The sequence below is a fragment of the Gossypium raimondii genome, chromosome 5 (genome assembly GCF_025698545.1).
Source record: "Gossypium raimondii isolate GPD5lz chromosome 5, ASM2569854v1, whole genome shotgun sequence".
Classification (NCBI taxonomy): Eukaryota; Viridiplantae; Streptophyta; class Magnoliopsida; order Malvales; family Malvaceae; genus Gossypium; species Gossypium raimondii.
Genome location: NC_068569.1, coordinates 41,911,013 through 41,934,927, shown reverse-complemented (window position 1 = coordinate 41,934,927; position 23,915 = coordinate 41,911,013). Strand labels below are relative to the sequence as shown.

General features: G+C 31.6%; 1 protein-coding gene across 1 annotated transcript; it reads left to right on the top strand.

Moving 5' to 3' along the window:
• Nucleotides 1-617: 617 nt before the first annotated feature.
• Nucleotides 618-3,973, top strand: LOC105766119 (uncharacterized). The gene is made up of 7 exons (XM_012585444.2): nt 618-1,141; nt 1,598-1,738; nt 1,825-2,190; nt 2,668-2,910; nt 3,068-3,160; nt 3,339-3,539; nt 3,626-3,973. Exons 1-7 carry the CDS (start codon nt 815-817, stop codon nt 3,836-3,838), a joined length of 1,584 nt encoding a protein of 527 aa, XP_012440898.1. The 5' UTR covers nt 618-814; the 3' UTR covers nt 3,839-3,973.
• The last annotated feature ends 19,942 nt before the right edge of the window (nt 3,974-23,915 follow it).

Genomic DNA, 23,915 nt, shown 5'->3' with positions numbered 1-23,915 from the left:
AAAAAATATAAAACATTAAAAATTTTAAAAATATTAAAATAAATCTTTCCCAACAAATTAAAATTACAAAAAAAATATATCCATGTGATTCGAATGGGGTCGGATTTGAGCTAAAAAATTCTGCTCGAGATCTGTCCCCTTTAGAAATGAGCTTTTTTTTTTTGTCAAACTAATTTTTCAAACCTACCTCTTCACTTTTCGAAAAAACCTTTGGACTTGGACAAATTACTCGACCTATCTTAACCTTTCACTCATTACACTTAAAGACATTTTATGTAAACATAGATTTTTGATAATGATATTCATATTTTCATAAATAAAAAATTATCCTAATATGTTTTTTATTAATAAATAAAATCAATCTAATTGCAATTAATTATAAAAAATAGTATAAAGAAAAGTTGAGATAATGCTCAAATTCGTATTTTCAGGCTGGAAATTGGAAACGGCAAAAAGAAGAAAAAAACAAAATAATGAAAATTCCGTTTGGAAATCGATTTAGGATATTTTGTTATTGTTTGTAAAGGCTCTTATATCCTTTCGCCACGTTAGCGTAAAACCGTGGGTAAAACGAAACGTATCCCGTTTCTCCTTATTCCTCATCGTCGTCAACCAAAACAAAAGTCAAAGTTAAAATGCTACCTCAATAATTCCCCCAACCACCAAAACGGACCTTTCTCCCTCAATATCCAACTCTAATGGCTCTCAAATTTTAGGGCAAATTTCATCTCTCTATCTCTCTGCCATCCTTAATCCCAATCCCAATCCCAATCCCAACCCCAACCCCAACCCCATCATCCCTTCTTTCTTTCCCATGCCTCGATTCTTCAATCCTTTCCTCTTATCCTTATTTTTCTGTGTTTTAGGGTTAGGGTTTGGCGTTGATTTCGGTCAAGCTTTCAAAGTCCCCTTTAGGGTCAATGATGTTCTCCCGGTGCTTCCGCGCCAGGTATCTTGGCCGGTCTTGAACACTCTTCATTCCGCCGTTGACTTGTTGCCGGCTTTTGTCGGCTCCGTGACCCCGAACAATGGCTCAATTGATTGGAAAGGATCTTGCTTTCATGGAAACGAGGCTCGTCTCGAGTTCACCAATAGCGATCGCGACGATTCGGGATTGGGCGGTGGTGTGCTTCACCTCACGGTTCGTATTTTTGACCTGTTGATCATTATGACTGTGGTTGTAATTGAAGCCTCTTTATTGACAAGTTAGTTACTTATTTTCGTGTCATTAATCCTCAGTTTATTGTTGTTGTTTGAGTTTAATTACATTTAGTTTAGTTGCTTTAGAATATTCACTTGAATCAATTTCCTTTGTGTTTCTTCCTAGTTATGAGTTATGGAGTTTATTTAAGGCTACTTGTTTATGTTTAGTAGACTATAGGTGCTGGTATTTGAATAAGTTTTAGCAACTTTAAGTTGTTTATTTAAACTTGAAATCCTTTAATTTTCCTTAGTAGACTAAAAACCCCAAATTGAAATTCTGGTCGGTATCTCTTCTCTTTAGTCTTGGTTCAGAGACGAGGGTGATTATTTTACATACTATGGTTAATTTTGGCTTTCTGATTTTCGCTTGAACTGTAAAAATTTTCTTTTACAGACATCTGAAGCGCACAGCTGGACTTGTATGGATCTTTATGTCTTTGCAACACCTTATAGGATTACTTGGGATTACTACTTTTCTGCTCGAGAGCACACATTGAAATTTGATTCTTGGGAAGAAGCTGCTGAATTGGAATATGTATGTTTCGATTAAGTTGGTCTTTGAGTATCGCTGAAAACTTGTTTAATGCATGGAAATGACAGTCTGATTATATTTTTTTTCAGGTAAAGGAGCATGGAATCTCAGTATTTCTAATGCCATCTGGAATGCTTGGCACATTGCTTTCTTTAGTTGATGTATTGCCTCTGTTTTCAAATACTGTCTGGGGTCAGAATGCCAATCTCGCTTTTTTGAAAACACACATGGGTGCTTCATTTGAAAAGCGTCCTAAGCCATGGCGCACAGTGGTAAATCCAGAAGATGTGCATTCTGGTGACTTTTTGGTTGTGTCAAAGATCCGTGGTAGGTGGGGAGGATTTGAGACATTAGAAAAATGGGTGACTGGAGCATTTGCTGGTCATACTGCGGTTTGCTTGAAGGATGACATGGGTAATCTATGGGTTGCTGAATCAGGGCATGAAAATGAAAAGGTATGCTATAAATAACACATTGATTGCCGATTGTTAATAACTTCTATTTATTTGTTGTGCTTTGCTTCCTTTTCTCTTCATTAGTCTTACAATGTCTAGTCAGAAAAAAATTATGCATATACTGCTCAACCAAAGAAAGTTATTGAATTTAAAAGTATTTAAATGTTGTCCTGGGTTCAATAACTTATGGTTTTAACACCTTGTTATTTTATGATGTATCATCACCTTGTAACTATTGTCAGGTTTTGATCGCACTGTTCAAGTTAACATTTTGCTCTGATCAATCCCCTTCTTCCTTTGGTTGGGTTAAGGGTATGTTGGGACTGTTTTCGATTAGAATGGTGGGAGGTCCTGAGATGTTAGTATGATTTTGTAGCGTATTTAATGCCCAGGAAGGAAGATTTATGAAGATACCAGAATTAAAAATACAAAGTTGGGATTTCTTCCTTATGCCATTAGCTTGCATGAATTTTGCAGGGTGAAGAAATTATAGTGGTTATTCCATGGGATGAATGGTGGGAGCTGTCACTGAAGGACAATTCTAATCCACAGATAGCCTTGCTTCCTTTACATCCAGATATACGTGCAAAGTTCAACTCCACCGCAGCATGGGAGTATGCTCGGAGCATGTCAGGCAAGCCATATGGTTATCACAACATGATATTTAGTTGGATAGACACTGTAGCTGACAACTATCCTCCACCTCTTGATGCTCACTTGGTAGGCATCTTCTCTGATCATTCTGCACATCCTGACGATGCTCTTCCATAGTCGTATTCAGGATAAGCAGCAGATGGTTTTACTGCCAAAAAACATTGAGATACTGAGCTTGCTAAATGACTTGTTTAGCAAGTCCTAACAAGATTTTTTATTGCAGGTCATTTCTGTCATGTCTATGTGGACTAGAGTGCAGCCAGCATATGCTGCAAATATGTGGAATGAAGCGTTGAATAAGCGGTTAGGGACTGAGGTATTGTGCATAATTGTCCTTCCTTTTATAAATTTATAACTATACTCTGAGAAATAGTGATTCCTCTTTTCCTGCTCTCTTTCTTAGTCTCTCTAATAAATGATTTTGGACTTCTAGTGAAGTATGACATAGGAAGATATAAGTACATTAGATATAATCTTTTATGGTGGAATTGTAGGATTTGGATCTGTATAGAATATTAGAGGAGACTGAAAGGCGCGGGATAACCTTTGATCAATTACTCACTATCCCGGAACAAGATGAATGGGTCTACAGTGATGGGAAATCAACAACATGTGTTGCCTTTATTCTTGAGATGTATAAAGAGGCTGGGGTCTTCGGTCCCCTTTCAAACTCGATTCAAGTAACTGAATTCACTGTAAGTATCAGCAGTTTGGTCATCTTTCCATGTCGATATTCTTTTGACTTGAACTGATAAGGTTTGACATGAGTTATTATTTACAGATCCGTGATGCGTACATGCTTAAGATATTTGAGAACAACCAAACGAACCTGCCTAGTTGGTGTAACAATGGGGATGGCCGGCTCCCATTCTGTCAGATTCTGGGCGAGTATTGGATGGAGTTGCCATTTTATAACAGCTTAGAACCATATGCCAATATGAATGAAAATTGCCCATCCTTACCTCCCATTTATGATAGGCCTACGAGATGTTAAAAGTCTGATAGCAATCTATTTGTCGTTTATCGCTCTCCCACTCATGCTTGTATTAAATGCAAAGACGCCTTTCTGGAAAAATCCTCACTGTACCTGCACTATATATTATATATGCGGCCACTCAATTTCTGTAAATAGTACTTTCAGTGTTAGTAACATAATTTGTGTGATGGAGGTAGTCGCAAATTGGCCCCTAAAATCTTTGAAGCCCGGGCCCATATTGTGTTCTGCCCAATATCTGGAGTTATCACAATTGAGCAAACTCTTGAAATTGAGTTGCTCATTTCTCATGCCAGTCGTTAAATAAAGAATTTAAAGAATATCAGAGGTATTTATGGGTTGGAATACGTTATTGATGTGTCAAAATTTCCAAGCTAGGCTCAGTTCAAAAATATGTCCAATTTTGTTTTTCAGTTTTAAATCTGTTAAATTTTATGTAATAAAAATAATAAATAAGATATTACAATATTAGAAAAAGGCGGAGTTTGAACTTGTAATTGGAGTACACGTCTGATTTAAATTCTTTCACATAATGTTTTCAAAAATCAAGTCGGTTTAATCTAAAATTGAATCGAGTCTACCTTCTGGCATATTGTTGATTAAGACATGTTCTTGTTTTAGATATAAGATACGGTATTGTTCAGCCCGAAAAATCGGATCTATTTACATGGAAATCATCATTTGAGTTAAACTCCACTCATCTTCTTCCAATCACCTATTAGTATTTTTTTTAAGTTAAAACTATATCAACAATTTACCATTACAACCAATTGTATAACTCAATTCAAATTAATTAACCAAAACAAATCTATGTCAAATTCATATATGATCCGTTCTTTTGAAGTTCAAAAACCCAAATAAGTTAAATGCTGATTTAGCCTTCAAAGTTGTATCTAATTACCACTTTAATTCTTCAATATTTTTTGCTTCAATTTGCCTCTAAAGGTGCAAATAAGGAAGATGGAAAATTTTAAAATAACAAAAAAAAACCAGAAACAGAAATTTTAAAATTCTAAAATTTTAAAATTCAATTTGCCCTAAAGGTACATTTATTTTAAAAATACAAAAAATCGATAAAGGAGGAAATTTAAAAAATGTAAAAATAAAATTTTAAATTATTTTTAAAACACATAAAACATGACATATTGCTAAGTTAAAACAACTCTTATAGTCCGGGCTGAAACCATAAAATAATATAATTTTAAAAATTACATAAAATTCAACAAAAAAATGTGAAAATTCAAAAGGAGGGGGAGCTCAAGGTTATTGAAGGCATCATCCTTGTTGATGAATCGGAAAAATTGAAAATATTCTGTAGTATATTATGAAATACACACATTTATATACATTTTCTAACAAATTATTTTAATTTTTTTAAGAAACTGTTAATTTTGATTGTAATGAAATTTAGATTGATATATAGTGAGTTAAATGAATATTAAAATCCAATACAAATCTCATTATTAGGAATAAAAATATAATGAGGGAAAAATAATAGAACAAAAAGTTCATTTTAAAAAAAAAATCTCTTTATCAAATGTAGATCTATTCATGGGTCAGGTTATTCGATCAAGTTCAAAGGCCGACTCGAACTTTGAGAGAGTTTGGATAAAAATATTCAACTTGAAAAATAGGCTACGGTAAAAAAAAAGACCCGTTTAAAATACAAGTCATATTTTGACTCGAACATTCAATGCTCAAGCTTGGGGTCAAACAAACTATTATAGGAAACTCTACCATGGAGTCAAAGTTTATTGCTCTGAAGTTGGCTAGTAATGAGACACAGTGGTTGAAAACCTTCTTAGAAAATATTCCATTGGGCACAAAGCCAACAACTTTTATTTCCATGCATTGTGATTGTCAATCGATAATAGTCATTGTAAAGAATAAAACTTTCAATGGTAAAAATAGACATATTTGTCTAAGGCATGATATGATCAAGCGACTATAAAAAGATGGAGCAATATCAATTGATTATGTGAAGTCAAATTTAAATTTTGCCGATCATCTAACTAAACCCATAGGAAAGAAACTAGTAAATGAAATATCGAGGTGAGTGAGAGTATTGCCAAAAGATGATATCAAGAAATGATGTGAGCTCATAACCGTTGGGTGATTACAAGATCACTTGTGTGCCCAACCGTTTCTAACATATATGAAAATAAGTAAAAACAAAAATTAAAGTAATTAGATAACTAAAGGTAGGACCTTCGACACATAATGAACTCAAAAAAGAACCAACGATATAGAAGATCATGACCCATTTTCTATAAAGTTGCAAAGGAATCGAAAAATTATAAAAACATAATACTGAGACCCTCTAACTATAAAGAGTTAGGAACCGTCGGTATAATTGATCGCCACACTCTAAATAGAGATGAGAAGGGGAATGATAAGATCAAGATAGTTTAAATGCCACGAGACAAAGTCTTAATAAATTCGAATGTATATTCCAAAGAACAAAGAGAATAATTCTCACAATATTATAATTTTGTCAAAGGGTCTATAAAATCTTACAATGAAGCACTATTTATAGGATAAACCAAGTAAACCAATGACCACAAATGATAATTAATGATGCTTCTAGAATAGTGTCGTACATGCACTCCAATATTCATAAATGTACAAATTCAAAGAATAATCCGAATGGACAACATCCCTCTTTGGCTGTCCAAAACATGTAGTATATATTTTATAATAATTTATTTTTTAGTGGTGTTGAAACAGTAGTTTTGGGCCACAATTTTGATGAGAGAATTTATAGATATATTTAATTAATATTTATGAGTTAAATATAGTGAATCGTGATTTAATAAATTTTATTAATTGATTAATTAGTTAAGGTATAAGTGGTGCGTACCGAAAGTCAAGTGGTTTTGGAAAATGAGGTATTGGGACCTCGTTTTTATAAATCGAGTCGTAAATATTTTTATTAAATATTTAAGGAGCTTTTATATAGGTGAATTGAAGTTTGGTCCTAAAATTTTAGTGAATGGTTAGTAATTGAGGAAAAAAGACTAAATTTTAAAAATTGTAAAAATTTAATTTTTTATGGAATTTTATTTGATCAAGGGATTAATTAAGTTTAGTTAAGGGATTAAAGTGATAGAAAGTGGGACGGTTGGCATTAATTTAAGCTAAAATATGTGTTTAATTAATTAAATAAAAGTTATTATAATATATGTTAAACACAACAACATTTTTGTCATCTTCCCCACCCCTTTGTTTTCAACATTCGAAGAAAGAAAGAATAGAAGAAGCCATATCCTAATTTCTTCAAGCTTTAAAGCCGTGCATGTAAGCTAATTTAAAGTTCATTTTTAGTAAATTTTATATTTTTGAGAATGTTGCAACTAGGTTCAGTTAATCCATATTTCTGTTTTCAAAATTGTCAAAGATTTAAAAAATTATCATTGACGTTATTTGAAGTTTTAAAAAAAATTTATGGTAGATTTTAGAGCATAGAAATGAAATAGGATTAATTTGTTAAGTAAATTTGATTAGTTTTGAGTTAAGGACTAAATTGTGAATATATTGAAATTGATATGAAAATTTTGTAAATTGTGATAATAGGAGGCTCTATATGGACAGAATTGAAGCGGGTTTAAAATTTGAAGTTCAAATTTGGAAGATATAATAAGTTCGGTTTTAGAGACTAAATTGAAAAAATGCAAAAGTTTAGGGGCATTAAAATAATAAAATTAAACTTATATATACTTATAATAGGATGAGATAAGATACTTAGAATTGATAAATTGAATTGATTTATTATTAATAGATCGGAAATTGGACCAAATTGGTGAAAATAGAGGAAATGACAAATTGATGATCAGTCCTTAGAGAGTTGTTTGATTGTTGTCGAGATTTGGTTTGGTTAATTGCCTAGCTATGCTTTTCTGGTTGATCTACTGAATTATTTCTTATTGTTCTTGTAAAAAAAGAAAAGAAGAAGAAAATCAAAAAATATATATTGATTATTATTTAGTTCTATGTTGATTGAGTTTTAACAGTTAAATTCATATTTTGAAAAGAACCTCATTTTTATTCTTGAATAGTTCTTCATTTATGCACTTATTTTTAATTCAGCATTTGTTTATTTTTTTTCTAGTTTCGTAATTCAATTCGATCTCGATTATAACCAAGTTTTTTTGGCCTTTCTTCACACCCTTAACCTAAGCCCCATTACAACCTTTAAAAAACCTTTTGATTTGTGTACAATATCATTTTATAGTGGTGGAGACTTGATTTTCATGAAAGCCTATGGTAATGACTTTTCTTATTTGACTATTGAGTGTTTATTCTTGAACCTTAAACACTTTTAGTGATTTGAGTGAATCTTTAGTGAGAATGTTGATTCTTTTTTATTTTAAATTAAAGGTAATTACTTAGAAAAGAGGAGATACCTATGTTTTCGTGTTTAAAAATGTTAGCTTGGATTGTTTGACTTTAGTGCTCTTTTAGTTGAATTGTCAATGCATGATTATTTATGAATTATTTTGAGACATTATTGATTGAATTACAAGTTGAGAAAAATTAATTTTAATGTGAGTTGAGGATTTTTCTTGAGGACAAGCGAACTCTTAAGTGTGGGGATATTTGATAAGCTATAAAAGTAACATATTTTAATCTCATTATTAATGCATTTTTGGATGATTAATTATGAAAATTAGTGAATTTGATTCTCCTAATCCTCTAAATTCATGTTTCTATACTTAGGAGAGCATTTGGGAGCGAAAGGAGCAAAAAACTAGATAAAATTGGACAAATAGAGCTATTTTTATGAGCCACACACCCTTGTGCTAGCTCGTGTTGATTTCGCACCTGCTTCATAAATACGCTGAAAAACCCAATTTATAGGCTTTCTGAGCATTCTAAAGCCTATAAATACCAATTAGAAGAGGACCTAAGAGAGCAATCAGAAAAGATCAAAGAAAACACTCGAAGAACACCATTGGAATCAACTTAGAAGCGGATCTCCATCAAGATCGAAGATCTCCTTTTAATTTCTTTCGAAGTTTTATTGAGTTTCTTTATGTCCTGTGTTTATTTTGACCTTGAGATGCTTCTATTCAGGATTATGAACTAAATTCCCTAGATACCTAGGGAAGATGAAACCTATGATGAATCTTTTTATTTAATATCTATTTTTACGCGATAAATACTTGATTCTTGTTCTCAATTATGTATGCTTAATTCTTGTTTTAATATTTCTGGGATATTAATTCATGTTTAATGTACTTAATACAATGGAGCAAAAGGCCCTGTTTAAGAGTACATCTAGCATAATTCAGTGGAGTTGCATGCAATCGTAGAAATAGGATGACATAAATCTACCATATTAGAGTTAAATCTAATAGGGGAATCCATAGATCGAGTTAATGCAATGATAGGGGATTTACTTAGAAAGATATTTCAATTAATCAACCTAGGGTCAGTTGTTCTTACTCTCGAAAGAGATATTAACATAATTTAGTGATTTCTACAGATCAAGACACAAGTAAATAAATCTTTTAATTCAGATTCATAATAATAGGTAAAGTCTAGGTGGATTATTTCCTGGGTATTGTCTATCTTATCAGTTATTATTCAATTATTTCCTTGACTTATTCTCTGTTGTGCTCTTAGATAAATAAGTTTAGTAATTTTAGATTAAAATACATCACCCTAATTTGTCAGCTAGATAATAAGAAGACGATAATTACTAGAACTTTTAGTCCTCGTGGATACGATATTCCCTACTCACCATAGCTATACTATTGTTCGATAGGTGCACTTGCCTTTGTCGTATTTATAGTTAGTTTAGTGACCATCACCCTCTGACTCCAATCATGGTAGTCCATTCTTCTTCCTCCTAAAGATGACCTAAATCGAGACATGATGAGGTTGTCATAAGCTATAGAAGATGAAAAGGATTAAGGAAAAGTCACTTGGAAGGTAGGTAATGCCTTAGAGATGTAAACTTGAGTGAGGAAGTTGTAGGAGGCAAGAGGAGGAAGGGAAGAAAGACAGCTAAAGGTTTTAAAGAGGAACTAGATTAACATGAAGATTCAGGAGAGGAAGCCTGAAATATAGTGAAATAAAGTTCCTTTTCTTTGTATACCAGAATTTTAAGTGTCCAAACGTTCGTAGGAAGTTAAATTTCAAATTTCAAGAAATGGTTCTGGTCTCCTAACCAGGGGTTGACACCTATTAGTTATCGAGAGGGATTTCTTAAACCCTTCGGTGACCAGAAAGCGAGAATGCTCACCAAATGATGTATGTCAAACTAGGAATCTACCTAAAATAGTTGTGCGAAAATTATTGAGTAATTATTCACCCTATACGGAGAAATGATAACCCCCCCATTTCCCATTTGAGCAAAAGTAGCTCAAAATGACACTATAAATGTTAGGAGAATTCACGATAGGTTAATGACAAGATCGTTTGGAATGGTGGGGGTGTCTGCCTCTAGGAATGCAAGAAATTATTTAAGAGAAAAGGAGAGTTAATTTGGATCCCATTTCAAAACATAAGTAGGAGAGGAATTTTTTAAGACGAAATTTTCTTTAATGGAATGGGAGTTATAACACCCGGTTATTTCTACTGACCCAAATTTCAAGGAAGTTAGGGGTAAATTAGAAGGATTAGAAAATCTCTGAACTCCACTGGAAACTTCAAAATAATTCAGAAGCTAAATTGTGAATATTGGATCTCAATTTTGGTTCAGTTAGAATGGAACTAGTTGGTTCTATAGTGGGAGAAAAATGATTAAGAATGAATGGTTGTGGCGATTGATAAAGATCGTACCAAAGGATCATGAATATATGTGTTTGTGAGTGTGGAGATAGAACTTCTCAATTTTGCCTACACATCTTCCTTCTCGTAGCACCATCTTCTTCAGTTGCTCTAAAGACGGAGAAGATTTAGCTAAAGGCAACTTTGCATGCCACATCAGTCGTGTGAATTGAAGATTTGTAGTAGAGAAATTGGGGAACTGGTAAGTTTCTTTACCTCTCTGTACTTATGGATTAAAGAAAGATATAGGGTACGAACTCTTAAAAGTTTCCTACAATGATGAATTCTGAGTTTTTAAGGTTTGAATGCCTTCAAGATAATCGATAAGTGGTTGTTATACTTAACTGCCAAGACAAAAGAGGCCTTGGCATTTGGGAAAAACTAAGTTGTTAAGCATAAGGAAGCAAGGTGAGTTTATGTACCTTACCTCTGGATGATAGATGATGTTTTGTGATTTACTAGCACCACTTATGTGTATGTACTTGAAGAAGTAGTAGGTTGTGCATGTGCAAATTTCTGTGTGAGGTTGTCGTTTGTTTGTTGATTGCTCAATAATAAAAGGTTGATAATTAGTAGCTAGCATGTCGAACATAGAATGATAATTTTCTTGATATGCTTGGTGTAGGGAAAATGATTGACAAGATTAAATGAAGCTAGGATGGAAAAATAAGGTGATTCCGTTAAGATTTCGCAATTTGAAATTGTTGGGATCAAACCGTGATGTGTGAAGCTCTAGGCCTTGTGTAAGGGACACTTCGGTGTTCGTGTATCAAGATAGATACGAGATGAATCAATTTCGATAGTTATAAGGTTTCATAGACCAACACCACTACGGCAGTTAACAGGCTCTATGAGGCGACGCTGTGAGGGCGGTAAAGTCCTTTTGGGGTGACACCTCCAATAGGTTAAAGTTGTAAAACCATATCTCAGTTATGGCGACCAATAAAGTCTGCCAAAACAATAAACGCGGAGTAGTCCGTCAAGATAATAAAAACGGGGTAGACCACCGGGATAAAAAACACGGGGTTACACTAGGAAATTCCACAGATAAGTATACCAATAAAAAATTTTCCAAAGACGATGATAAGAATGGTTCAAAAATGTCTCAAAGTAAAAACGTTAAAAAGAGGAAGTGACTCCTCGGTAGGGAGGTATACATATTATGTTCAGTTTAAACTACCAAGAGAGATGCGGATCCCACACTGTTTGAGGGGATGTGAAATTGGGCAAAATATTAGGTCAACCACCAAGTAAACATGAGTTTGGGAAAACCTACCAGAGTCTTCTGGGAAGAAAGTGTCAACCCAAGGTTGAATGACTAATGGAGTCCGCCAAGGCTGGTGAAGGGCGAGAGTCCATCAAGACCATGAAAAGTTATAATGATTTTGATTATTTACCCCAAGCTAGAGCTGCAAGTCTAATGAAACCCCCATAAGAAAGGGACTGAAAAAGTGTTGTAGGCATCAGTGTCCCGAGGAGAAGAGAATGTTGAGTATAGATCATGTTTTGGCAAAGACTCATGTTTCAGCAATTATTGAAAAATGTTGAGTATCGCTAGTCTGGAGTAATACATATGAGTATCAAGGATCCTGCCCACCAATAAATGGCTTAGGGTAATGAAGGCACTGGTCTTACTAAATGAGATGGCAAATTCTCCTATGAAAACTAGGGAGCTTGATTTTAAGCCAGATGCTTTATTTTCTCAAGAACTATGTAGGTATAGACTTACAAGAATAGAAACTAGATGGGAAATAATAAAAGAATAGTATTTTATCTTTTTACAATTGTGATACAATACCTATATATAGGTAATAGCAGCACAACAATTTAGGAGTAATTTAATCATTTCCTAATCTATACAAGTTAAGTATTCAATAATTACAATAATCTTACAAGTAGCATATCTTAAATTAATCTACTTTCCTTTTTAACACTCCCCTTCAAGCTGGTTTAAAAATATCTTCCATTGCCAGCTTGCCAATTAAGTGATCAAATTGCTTATTGTGCAATCCATTTGTAAGTATGTCTGGAATTTGTTTAGTCATTGATACTTATGACATACAAACCAGTCCCTTTTTAAGTTTTTCTTTGATAAAATGCTTATCAATTTCTACATGTTTCGTTCGATAATGAAGAACAAGGTTGTGAGAAATTAAAATTGCAGCCTTGTTATCGCGGTAGACTTTTATGGGAAAAGAACATGGAATTCTTAAATCTTCCATTAGCTTTTTAATCCACAAAATTTCACAAATACCATGGGCAACTGTTCTAAATTCAGCTTCGACACTACTTCTAGCTACCACATTTTGCTTTTTACTTCTCCAAGTGATTAAATTTCCTCTAACGAAAGTACAATAACCTGATGTAGACTTTCAATAAATAGTGCTTCAAGCCCAATCTGCATAAGTGTAGACTTCGACCAAAAAATGTTCATGCCTTTTAAACAACAACCCCTTACCAGTAGTCCCCTTTAGATATCTTAGAATTTTGTATACAGCTTCAAAATGATCTTGTCTTGGTGAATGCATGTACTGAATTAATTTACTTACAATAAATGTAATATCTAGACATGTATGGGATAAGTAAAGTAACCTCACAACGAGTCTCTGAAACTTGTCAACATTCACCACATTTTCACCTTCAGCATGCTCCAATTTTAAGGTGGGTTCAAATAGGGTTTCAGCTGGTTTAAATCCAAGCAACCTGTCTCCTTAAGCAAGTTAAGAATATATTTGTGTTGAGAAACAAAAATACCTTCTTTAGATTGAGAGAAATCCATCCCAAGGAAATATTTGAGTGCTCTCGGGTCTTTTATCTCAAATTGTTTAGCCAATCCTTTCTTTGCCTTCTTTAGTTTAATATGATCATCGCCTATCAAAATTATGTCATCTAGATACATAATAAAAATATATATTTTTCCTATAATTGAATGCTTGTAAAACATCGTATGATCTACTTGACTTCAACAATAAGTAGGCTCTAGGTGACTATTTGAGTCCATATAAAGACTTTCTTAACTGGCAAACCTTATTTTCTTCTGACCCTTTATCAAAACCCAAGGGTAAACTCATGTAGACTTCTTCTTCTAAATCCCCATTTAGAAAAGCATTCTTAATATCCAATTGGTTTAAGGGCCAACTTTGATTCACAGCCAAGCACAATAAAACTCGAATTGAAATGAGTTTCGCAACGGGAGCAAAAGTTTCTTGATAATCAAGGCCAAAGATTTGGGTGAACCCTTTAGCAATGAGCCTCGCCTTATACCTTTCTACATTTCCATCAGCATTGCATTTCACGTTGAATACCCATTTACATCCCACAATTTGTTTATCTTTGGGTAAATTTACTATCTCTCAAGTACCATTATTCTTCAAAGCATTCATTTCCTCCATAATTGCTAACTTCAAATTTGAATCATCTAAATCCTCCAAAATTGTTCTTGGAACAAGCACGTTAGACAATTTACTAACAATGCACTATGACGAGTTGAAAGCCTACGGTAGGATAAATAATTACTAATAGGATGTAGGGTACATGTTCGAGTTCCCTTTCTAAGGGTTATAGGGATGTTAAGATCAAAATGTTTGATAGAAATAGATGAATCAGAATTAGAGACAGAAACAGAAAAGGTGGAGAAGTCGCAATAGGATCAAGATTACAAAAATCAAGTGTAGAACTTTCCCCCAAGGATTTTGAATGGTTTTGTGGTAGAATAATCAACAACTCATAACCCTTTTTTTGTCTTTTTCCGTGAATAAACCAAGAGCTCAGGTTCAGAATAGATTTTGTCCTTTTGTAGTATTTCTTCCCCTGTTCATGACTTATGTAATAGATTAGGATGTTCCTTATGCCTAACATCTTGATTTCCTCTTTCTAGAGATGATGATAAATCATTAAAAATAGGATTTGGCAAGAGTATAGAATTTTCTCAAAAATTTTTCACTTCTCTTTCTTGCTACCCCTGAAAAATTTCTGTAGGAAAATAAGGTTGGTTTTCAAAAAATGTGACATCCATGCTTACAAAAAAATATTTAGTTACTGGATTGCAACATTTATAACCTTTCTTGTTTGGAGCATACCCAATGAAAACACATTTTTCTGTTCTCGAATCAAGTTTAGAGCTAAACATGTTAGGTATGTGAACAAAAACAGTACAGCCAAATATTTTTAATGGTAAATTTGAATATATTCTACACACAGGAGAAAAAACTTTTAAAATGATCTAAAGTGTGAAAAATTTTAGAACACAAGTAGGCAACCTATTGATAAGATATGATGCAGTCAAAATAGCTTCTCCCCACAAATATTTTGGAACTTGCATAGAAAACATAATGGCACGAGCCACTTCAAGTAAATTTTTATTTTTTCTTTCTGCAATTCCATTCTGTTGAGGAGTATCACGATAAGTAGAATGATGTAAAATGTCTTTTTTTTTAAAAAGAATTTCCCAAAAAATCATTGAAATATTTAGTTCCATTACCAGAATGAAGAATGTTGCTTTTAGACTAAAATTGGTTTTCAATCATTTTATAAAATTCTTAAAACACATTCTTTACTTTTGATTTTTCATGAATCAAGTAGACCCAACATAGGCAAGTATGATCATCAATAAAATTTATAAACCATTTTTTTCCAGACATGGTGTTAACCTTGGAAGGTCCCCATGCATCGCTATGAATTAGGTAAAATGGTTTTGATGCAGAATATGGTTTTGTAAGATAAGTTGCATGATGACTTTTAGATAAAACACAACTCTCACGTTGAAAATAAGAACAATTCAAATTTTTAAACAAATCTGGAAACAAGTATTTTAGATAGGAAAAACTAGGATGTCCTAATCTATGATGCCAAAGCATAATTTGGTCATGAACAGAACTTGAGCTAATACCACTCAAGCCTTGATTTGTTTTATTCATAGAACAATAATCATCAAAATAATATATGCGATAGCACTGCCAATCATCCTCCCCGAGTTTCGGTCCCAAACCTCACAATAAGAATAAAATAAAACAACATAACAATTAGAATTTTTAGTTAATTTGTTGACTGATAATAGGTTGCTAGAAAAATTAGGAACATTCAGAACAAATTGAATATGTTTATCCTTTGAAATTTTTATCTTTCTTTTCCATCAATAGACGAAAAATTATTGTCTGCAACTCTAACTTTTTCTTTCATAGAATAAGGTGAATAGGTATCAAACAAGTGTGACAGAGAAGTCATGTGATCAAAAGCTCCTGAATCAATGATCCATGGCAAAAAATTTTGACTTCAAGATAGAGCATTAGAGTTGCTACCTGTATGAACGAGAGAAGCACTAGGAATGCCAGATAAGGAGTTGGATTTTAGCAGTTTTAGAAGTTGATTTAGTTGCTCTTTATTGAACAGACCTGTCTCAGCTTCACTTGTAGAGGAAAAAGCACTATTAGGCTTATCGCTGGATCTTTTACTCTTTCAATTTGTTGGTTTTCCAAGAATTTTTCAGCAGCTTTCTTGAGTATGCCGTGGTTTTTTTTGTAGAAATCACACCACACTTAAGACTTTTGTCCTTGCTACCTTAGTTGGGCTTTATTAGCATCAAAAATCATTAGGGTTGACCTCTCAAATGGTACAATAGTCTCCCTTTTTCCAAGCATCATGTTTCTGTGACTTTCTTCTCTTTTAACTTCTACAAATACTTCACCAATGGGAGATAGAGTCTGCCGACCTATAATTCTCCCTCTTACTTTATCAAATTCAACATTTAATCTGGCAAGAAATTTGTAAATGCAATGATCTTCTACCATATTTTTATAGTTTTTGCAATCTTCTAGAGACTTTCATTCATAATCATTAAACAAATCCAAATTTTTCCATAATCATTTTAATGAATTGAAACATTTGGTAACGGTGTCCTCTCCTTGATGAATCTCTCCAAGTTTTATAGTCAACTCATAAATTTGGGATTGATTTCCCAAATCATAATACATCTGATTAACATTATCCCAGAGTTCTTTGGCTGTAGAATAGCACATATAGTTGGAACTGATATCTTCCTCCATGGAATTTACAAGCCATGTTATAATCATGGAATTTTTAACGTCCCAAAAAGCATAAGAGGGGTTCTCCTTTGTTGGTGCTTCCTTATCTCCTATCAGGTAGCCAATCTTTCCTCACCCTCGAATATACATTCGGATGGATCGATACCAATGCAAAAAATTATCACCATTTAATTTGATATTGGTGATTTGAATAAAATGCGATTTAGAGTTGGAAACATGATTTCTAATATATTTTGGTTGGGCAGATGAGAAAGTAGAGTTTAATGAAGTTGTTGACATGGCTAAGAATTGCTAAAAATATTTTTAGGGTTTTATAAGAGCTAGGAAAAAAATCCAGCTCTAATACCAAATAGAAACTAGATGGGAAATAAGAAAATAATGTTATCTCTTATCTTTTTACAATTGTGATACAACACTTATATATAGGTAATAGCAGCACAACAATCTAGGAGTAATTTAATCATTTCCTAATCTATACAAGTTAATTATTATATAATTACAATAATCTTACAACTAGAATATCTTAAATTAATCTACTTTCCTTTTTAACAAGAAGCTATGTGCAGATCTCACTAAATTCTTTTGACCTTATGAAATTATTACTTTAGTGCAGAATTAGGTAAAGATATGGGCATCAAGAGGGACCAAGCCTGTTTCTGCTGAAATAAGTGGTGTGTTGTAGTTGTTCACATTATATAGAGGGGCGCCCATAAAGGTCTTGCCTTAGGGTTTAAGTCGATTATGTCCATATTCGAGTATAAATCCAAATATTGTAAATAAATGTTGGAATTAGGGTTGTAAGGATTACTCACTAGTTGTGTGCGAGTTTTGTATTATTTAGGCTCTCAAAATTTTGAGTTATTAAAGTATGTAATTAAATCCGAAATAGAAGTACCGTTTAAGTCATTTCATTTGGTGTAGCATCTAGTACCCGAATCTGGTGATCGGGTCAGGTATAGGGTGTTATAGGGCAATACTATGCAAACAAATATACTAGTATTGTATTGAAGAAAATATCAAATTAATAAGTCTGGAGGTAATTATAAATGTCAAATAGAAAAATTCTTGAATGTTATATTTGAAGCAGCCAAATATAGTACATTAGCCTCAATACAATAAAATAAAAGTGGAAGACACATACATTTGTTGCAAATAAAATTTATCAATTTTCAAAATGCACACAAATGAATTATTTCTTTGCACATATATATGTGCAAAATTAAGCAAAGAGTATGAGCATACCTTAAATGCACAAAAATTAAAAGTTGAAACTTACTATGGAGCTATTAATCTGAATTCCAACATCAATCTTATTCTCAGTCTTCGTATTATTTTCATTTTTTCACTTCTAGTGGTGAGAAAGATTATTATGATCACTCCTTTTTTTTTTACTATTATAGACCCATTTACTACATCTACGTCCAAGATTACGTCTTTAGAATTTATTATACATTGTTCTATTCACTTCAAGGAATGAAGCAAATTTAGTAAGACATTTATGATTTTTCATTTACTAGCTCGTCATAACATGATATCAACTCAGAATATATCTTAAAACTTTTTTCATGGTAGTGCTAGTGTAGGAGCACATTTGAAGCATGAAAGGTTAAAAAAATTTTCTCTAACAAGTTCTCTTCAGTGATATTCTCCTCCACATAATTTTAATTGAGAACTTATTCTAAATACTACAAAGTTATACTCACTTCTCAATTTTAGATATTGCAACTTCAAGTGCATCCAATCATAATGAGCTTTAGATAGAATTATCATATTCCAATGGTCAAATATTTCTCTTAAAATTATTCCATAATTCAAGTAGATACTATACATCAAATATTATGCTTTCAATCCTTTATGGAGATTATGGTGAAGGAAGATCATGGAAATGATCACAATCAATTCAATTTTTCATATAACACTTGCCACAATTATCATTCTAACATGCATATCTACAACTTTAAAATCATTGTAGTTTATCTAGATCTGTAATAGACTTCCAATATATATCAACCAATGCATCGAGAGTATAAATTCTTATCTACTACAAGATTTTTATACAACAAATTCAAATAATTAGAAGTAATTACATTGATATTGAACTTTATGTTATTTTCTTTGCCAATCAAATTCAATATCATAAATCAAAGTTTCAAGCCCATCAAAATTCAAATACAATTTCAATCAAATTTCAAGTTTTAAGCATATTTAGTAATGAAAATTCAATAATCAAACCTTTAAGCATTCAAATATTATGCATAATATAACCTAATCTAAAAGAAACCTTAAAAAGGAGCATTTCTACCCAAAATAAAAAAATTATGAAAAAAACATACCATATATACTTTTATATAAAAAAAATTTGGCATTTAATGTTAAGAATGCTACAATAGTTGATTGGTTAGAGACGAAGGTTAAGTGCGAGATCAAAACCTTCCATCGACGTTAGGCGGATGGTTAAGGTAAAGTGGAAAAATACTTTGTTGCATGGATTCAATTATTTTCTAAGGGGATTTTTCTTAGAATATCGCATTGATAACATGTTATAAAATAAAAAATAAAAAGAGTAAAAATTAAGATAAATATGATAACAAAATAGAAGTATGTGTTTTTATTTATCAACATCCTCAAAAATGTTACAATTCCCGTCTCAAAAATATTCCTGGTTGTGGGACCATAAAACTTATAGCCCTTAGATCACTTAGAATAACCAATAAAGTAGGTGCTCACTATTTTGGAGTCCAATTTCTTTTCATGTGGCTTATAAGGTCTTGCGTCAACTAAACATCCTTAAATGTGAAAGTGCTTCAAACTAGGCTTTCGACTTATCCAAAGCTTATAAGGTGTTTTTGCAGCTATTTTAGTGGGTAATCTATTCGAAATATAAGTTGCTATCTTTAGAGGCACTGGCCAAATGAGCACTTTTAGACTTATCATGTTTCAACATTTCTTCCTCTTGCACATAATGAGAAATGAGCTCATTTAGAGTCCATTTTTCCTTTTAACAGTTGTAACTAATTTTAAATTGGTTAAATTGTGTAGGAAGCGATACCAAAACCATAAGAACAATCAATTCCTTAGAAAGTTTGATCTTAAGTTCCTTTAATCTTGAAGCAACATGGAACATCTTCATAATGTACTCCCTTACATTTTCTTGACCCTTATACTTCATTGATATCAAAGAAGTTTGAAGTGATGTCATTTCAACCTTATTTTTTTTGGAAAAAATGTTTCTTAATTTCGTCAAGGAATCCTTGGCCTGAGTAATCTCTTCAAATTTTGTGCCCCTAAAGGCTTCTGAAATGTTGTACTCATGATCATTAGACTCATGCAGTTTGAACGATCTCACCTCTCAAAATCCCTTCTATACTGCAATGAGAGGTGCAGGTTGTTCCTCCCTTAGTGTAAGGTCTATGTCCATACAACCAAGCACTATAAGTAAGTGCCTTTTTCATTCCTTGAAATTAGTCCCATTAAGCATGGGTATAGAATTTATATTAGCAGATATTGTTGCAGTAGAAGATGAACTAGCTTAATATAGAACAAAATAGATAAAAACAAGCTCACATGAATATTCATAAGTAAACAATAAATTCAAGATAGTGGCTAATCTCATCTCAAGATACCAAACACAACATTAATATCAAGTCTTTGGATAGTAATATTAATAGAAAATAGTACTATTGTTGTAGCAATCAAACATTGACAATAAATTCTATCAAACAATGAATCAATCTTTAGACTAACTTATTGCTCACATAGAGTACCTTATAATTGTCACACATCTATCACCATAGATGTCATTGAAATTCGCTAAATATTAACTTACCTTTGGGTCAATTAATAAACGCGTGAATCACAAAATATATAATCATCTTGATATTTTAAATAAACTAATCTACATAAAAGAGGTCACTTTGGTGACATTTTGTTTCAACTAATCCATTTATTTAAAATATTAGACATCCTTAATTAAATCCTAAAGCCAAAATCTGAATTTATTTGTTTCAAAATATTCCAAATTTAAACCAAAATAATTTGAATAAAGGTAAATCTCATCTCAAGATATCGACATTCCATTAATATTTCATCTTTGGACAAAAATATTAACTTGTAAGTGATATCTTATTGTAGTAATCAAAGATGACAATAAAAAATATTGAATAATAAATCTTCATTTGGGCCAATTTATTGCGTACATGTAAAATTGAATAATCGTCACATGTTTATTACCACATTTGCACATGTAGTTTTGTTAAATATTAGCATTCTTTTGGGTCAATCAATATTAACATAGCTTAAGTTACATGCACACAACCTTTTATATTTTAAAATAAAATAATTTCAATAACAAAGGTCATTTTGACAACATATCAATATTCAAATTTAAAATGTTCATAATAATAACCCAAAATAAGGTTGTCTCATTGTTGAATGAGAAATCAAATACCTTAATCTTTGATGAATTACAAGCAGCTATTAAAATTATATAATAAAATTCAAAATCAAATTTTATAAGATTCAACTTAATACTCATGAGTTTACATAAAATTTGAATATATTTCCAGAAACATAACAACTTCAATAATTTATCAATAATTTAAACATAAATACACAAAAACTTAAAACCATATATATATATATATATATATATATATTATATTCACTAACATTCAATTGATGTATAATATAATCATGCATTATTCGGTAAATCATGCACTCAAGTCAACAGTAGAGTTTAATGCATAAACATATATTTTTATATCTTAACTAAATATAATACACAAAATTATAACAATTTGAACATTTATAACCAAAATTTCACGGGAAGAGATCTATCCTTAGAAGGAAAAAAAACTTTACACAATTTTTAATGAAAATAAATTGGTCAAAACTTGACCATCTCATTCTTTAAGGACCACGCCCTTTTCATTTTTGTTTAAGAAAAGGAAAAAATTCTTAACTTCATAAAAAACTCAAATATATAAAATAAAAAATAAAAAAGCATCACCGCTTGCCATTACGAAATTCAATTGTTGTTGCCCAAAACCAATACCTAATATGTTCAATAAATATCGGATCTTCAACATGTCATAATCAAGATTTCTACGGTTTTGAAGTAGTTATCTTGTCACTTTGAGAATGGAAACTTTGATTGATACAAATTTAAATATAATAAAATTATATTATTAAAAGCATTTAAAACTCTAAAATTTTCGATACCAAAATTAAAGATTTAACATAAATTAATCGAAATACCAAATCAAAATCATAAAATCCGAAAAAACGTATCGATTCAAAATAATAGAAAATTAATTTATTCTCCATAGTTCGCCATGAGGAGACTTAGATGTCATTTGTTAGAAACCGTAAAATAAGATATGATATAAAACTTAATAAACCAGTATCTATCATGTCATATCATCAAGAGTAAATTATGAATAAAACTAGATGTGGAAGCGTACCTGAATCCATCAATTTCTTGAAATCTTCAGATCTTATGGTTTTGATCTCTCAAATTAGCACATAAGTAATTCTGAGAAGGTGACTCTCTCTTTTTTAAAGATGAGATATTAGAAAAGTTATGTATGTGTAATTTGAAGACTATAACCTTAATATATATAACTCTTGCAGATTAACCTTAATTTCTAATCAGTTCATCATTAATTAGAAATTAGTTACTAGAGTATCTACACATATTTAGCTCATATTTTTTTAATAACTAAAGCGAATAAAAATTAACCAAATTAGATCACTTTTAATCTGAACTAATCTTTAATGATAGTAATAATATTACTATATATGTATTATCCACATTTTCCAACATTTCGTGTGTAATTTTTTTTGAAGAATTCTATCTACGAGAAAAAAAAGTTGTTTAATAAGCGTACCAATAGGCTGTAGGCTGTTTTGTTCTTCTGAAAGGGTTCCTTTTGGCATGTATATTGCATGCAATAATTGAACAGGAAAAGCATAATTTTTCTAATAACTTGCTTGAGCAATTTGATTGAAATACCAAAAAAAAAACAAAGGAATGTCTTGGGTTAACTTTAGAATTTGTGTTAATCATGTTAAGCCTTGTGGTTTATGTCAAGTATCTCCTCCACACTGAGGAAAGGTTTTGAAATCACAACTCTCAAAGTTTATGCCTCAAATCCATTCTTGAAAGATGCATTCTCATTATTTGTTAGGGATATGTTTCGTTATCTCTATTTTACGTAAAATTATTTAAATACCAAAAAATATCACTTTTTCTAAAAAAAAATTATACTATTTTTAGTATACCAATCATACCCTAAAGAAATATCAATCAAATGAAATGAAGCCTCCATACCATGTTTTGAAACCTTACGTGTAAGAGGAATTTATGGGTGAAAGAGTAATATTAAAAGGGCAAACTATCAAAATAGTCTTTTTGTTTACTTGAGTTACATTTTAGTCACTTATGTTTGAAATGTTACGTTTTAATTACTTACATTATCGTGTTGTAACATTTTAATCATTGAGTCATTAATTTTCGTTAATGGTGTAATGGTACTTGATATGGCACGTTAAATCATAATTTCAAACGAAAATTTTAGGTTAAATTATACAATTGGTCCTTACACTTTTCATTTTGAGCAATTTTTTTCTTTTATGTTCTTTTAACTTTTTTCCATTCTCTTCTATTTCTCCTTCTTCATTTCTTTTAACGTAGTTTTCTATATTTTCATTTGTTAAAATTAGTCCACAAGCTTGCCTCACTCGAAAAAATTAAGTTGTTTTAAAAAATAAAAGTATAAGAACTAGTTTTAACAAATAGAAAATATAGAAAACTACGTTAAAAGAAATGAATAAGGGAGGAAAACACAGAGAGAAGCAGAAGATAATGGACAATAGAGAAGAAAAAGGAAAGTTAAAAGAACATAAAAGAAAAAAATTAAATTGCTTAAAACGAAAAAAAATATGGGGACCGATTGTATAAATTAACCTAAAATTTTTGTTAGAAATGATGATTTAACATGCCATGTCAGCTTACCGTTACACCATTAATGACAATTAACAGTTCAGTGACTAAAATGTTACAACGCGATAATGTTCTATCTCAATTTCCAAATTCATGGATTCAATGAACATAATCAATCAATGTTCCCCACTCATTTCACAATTTCATAATCCATTTCACGTCATTTTCCATTTCAAATATCAAATATTTCGTTTTTACCATTTATTTCCCTATTAACAAAACTCAGACTCAGGCGGATACACGGATCCAATCAACACAC

Excerpts from the sequence above, each read along its gene's own strand:
- LOC105766119 (XM_012585444.2), top strand. The coding sequence starts at position 815 with ATGCCTCGATTCTTCAATCCTTTCCTCTTATCCTTATTTTTCTGTGTT. Across the intron at positions 1,142-1,597 it reads GTGGTGTGCTTCACCTCACG|ACATCTGAAGCGCACAGCTG; the intron begins GTTCGTATTTTT and ends TTTCTTTTACAG. Across the intron at positions 3,161-3,338 it reads ATAAGCGGTTAGGGACTGAG|GATTTGGATCTGTATAGAAT; the intron begins GTATTGTGCATA and ends GTGGAATTGTAG.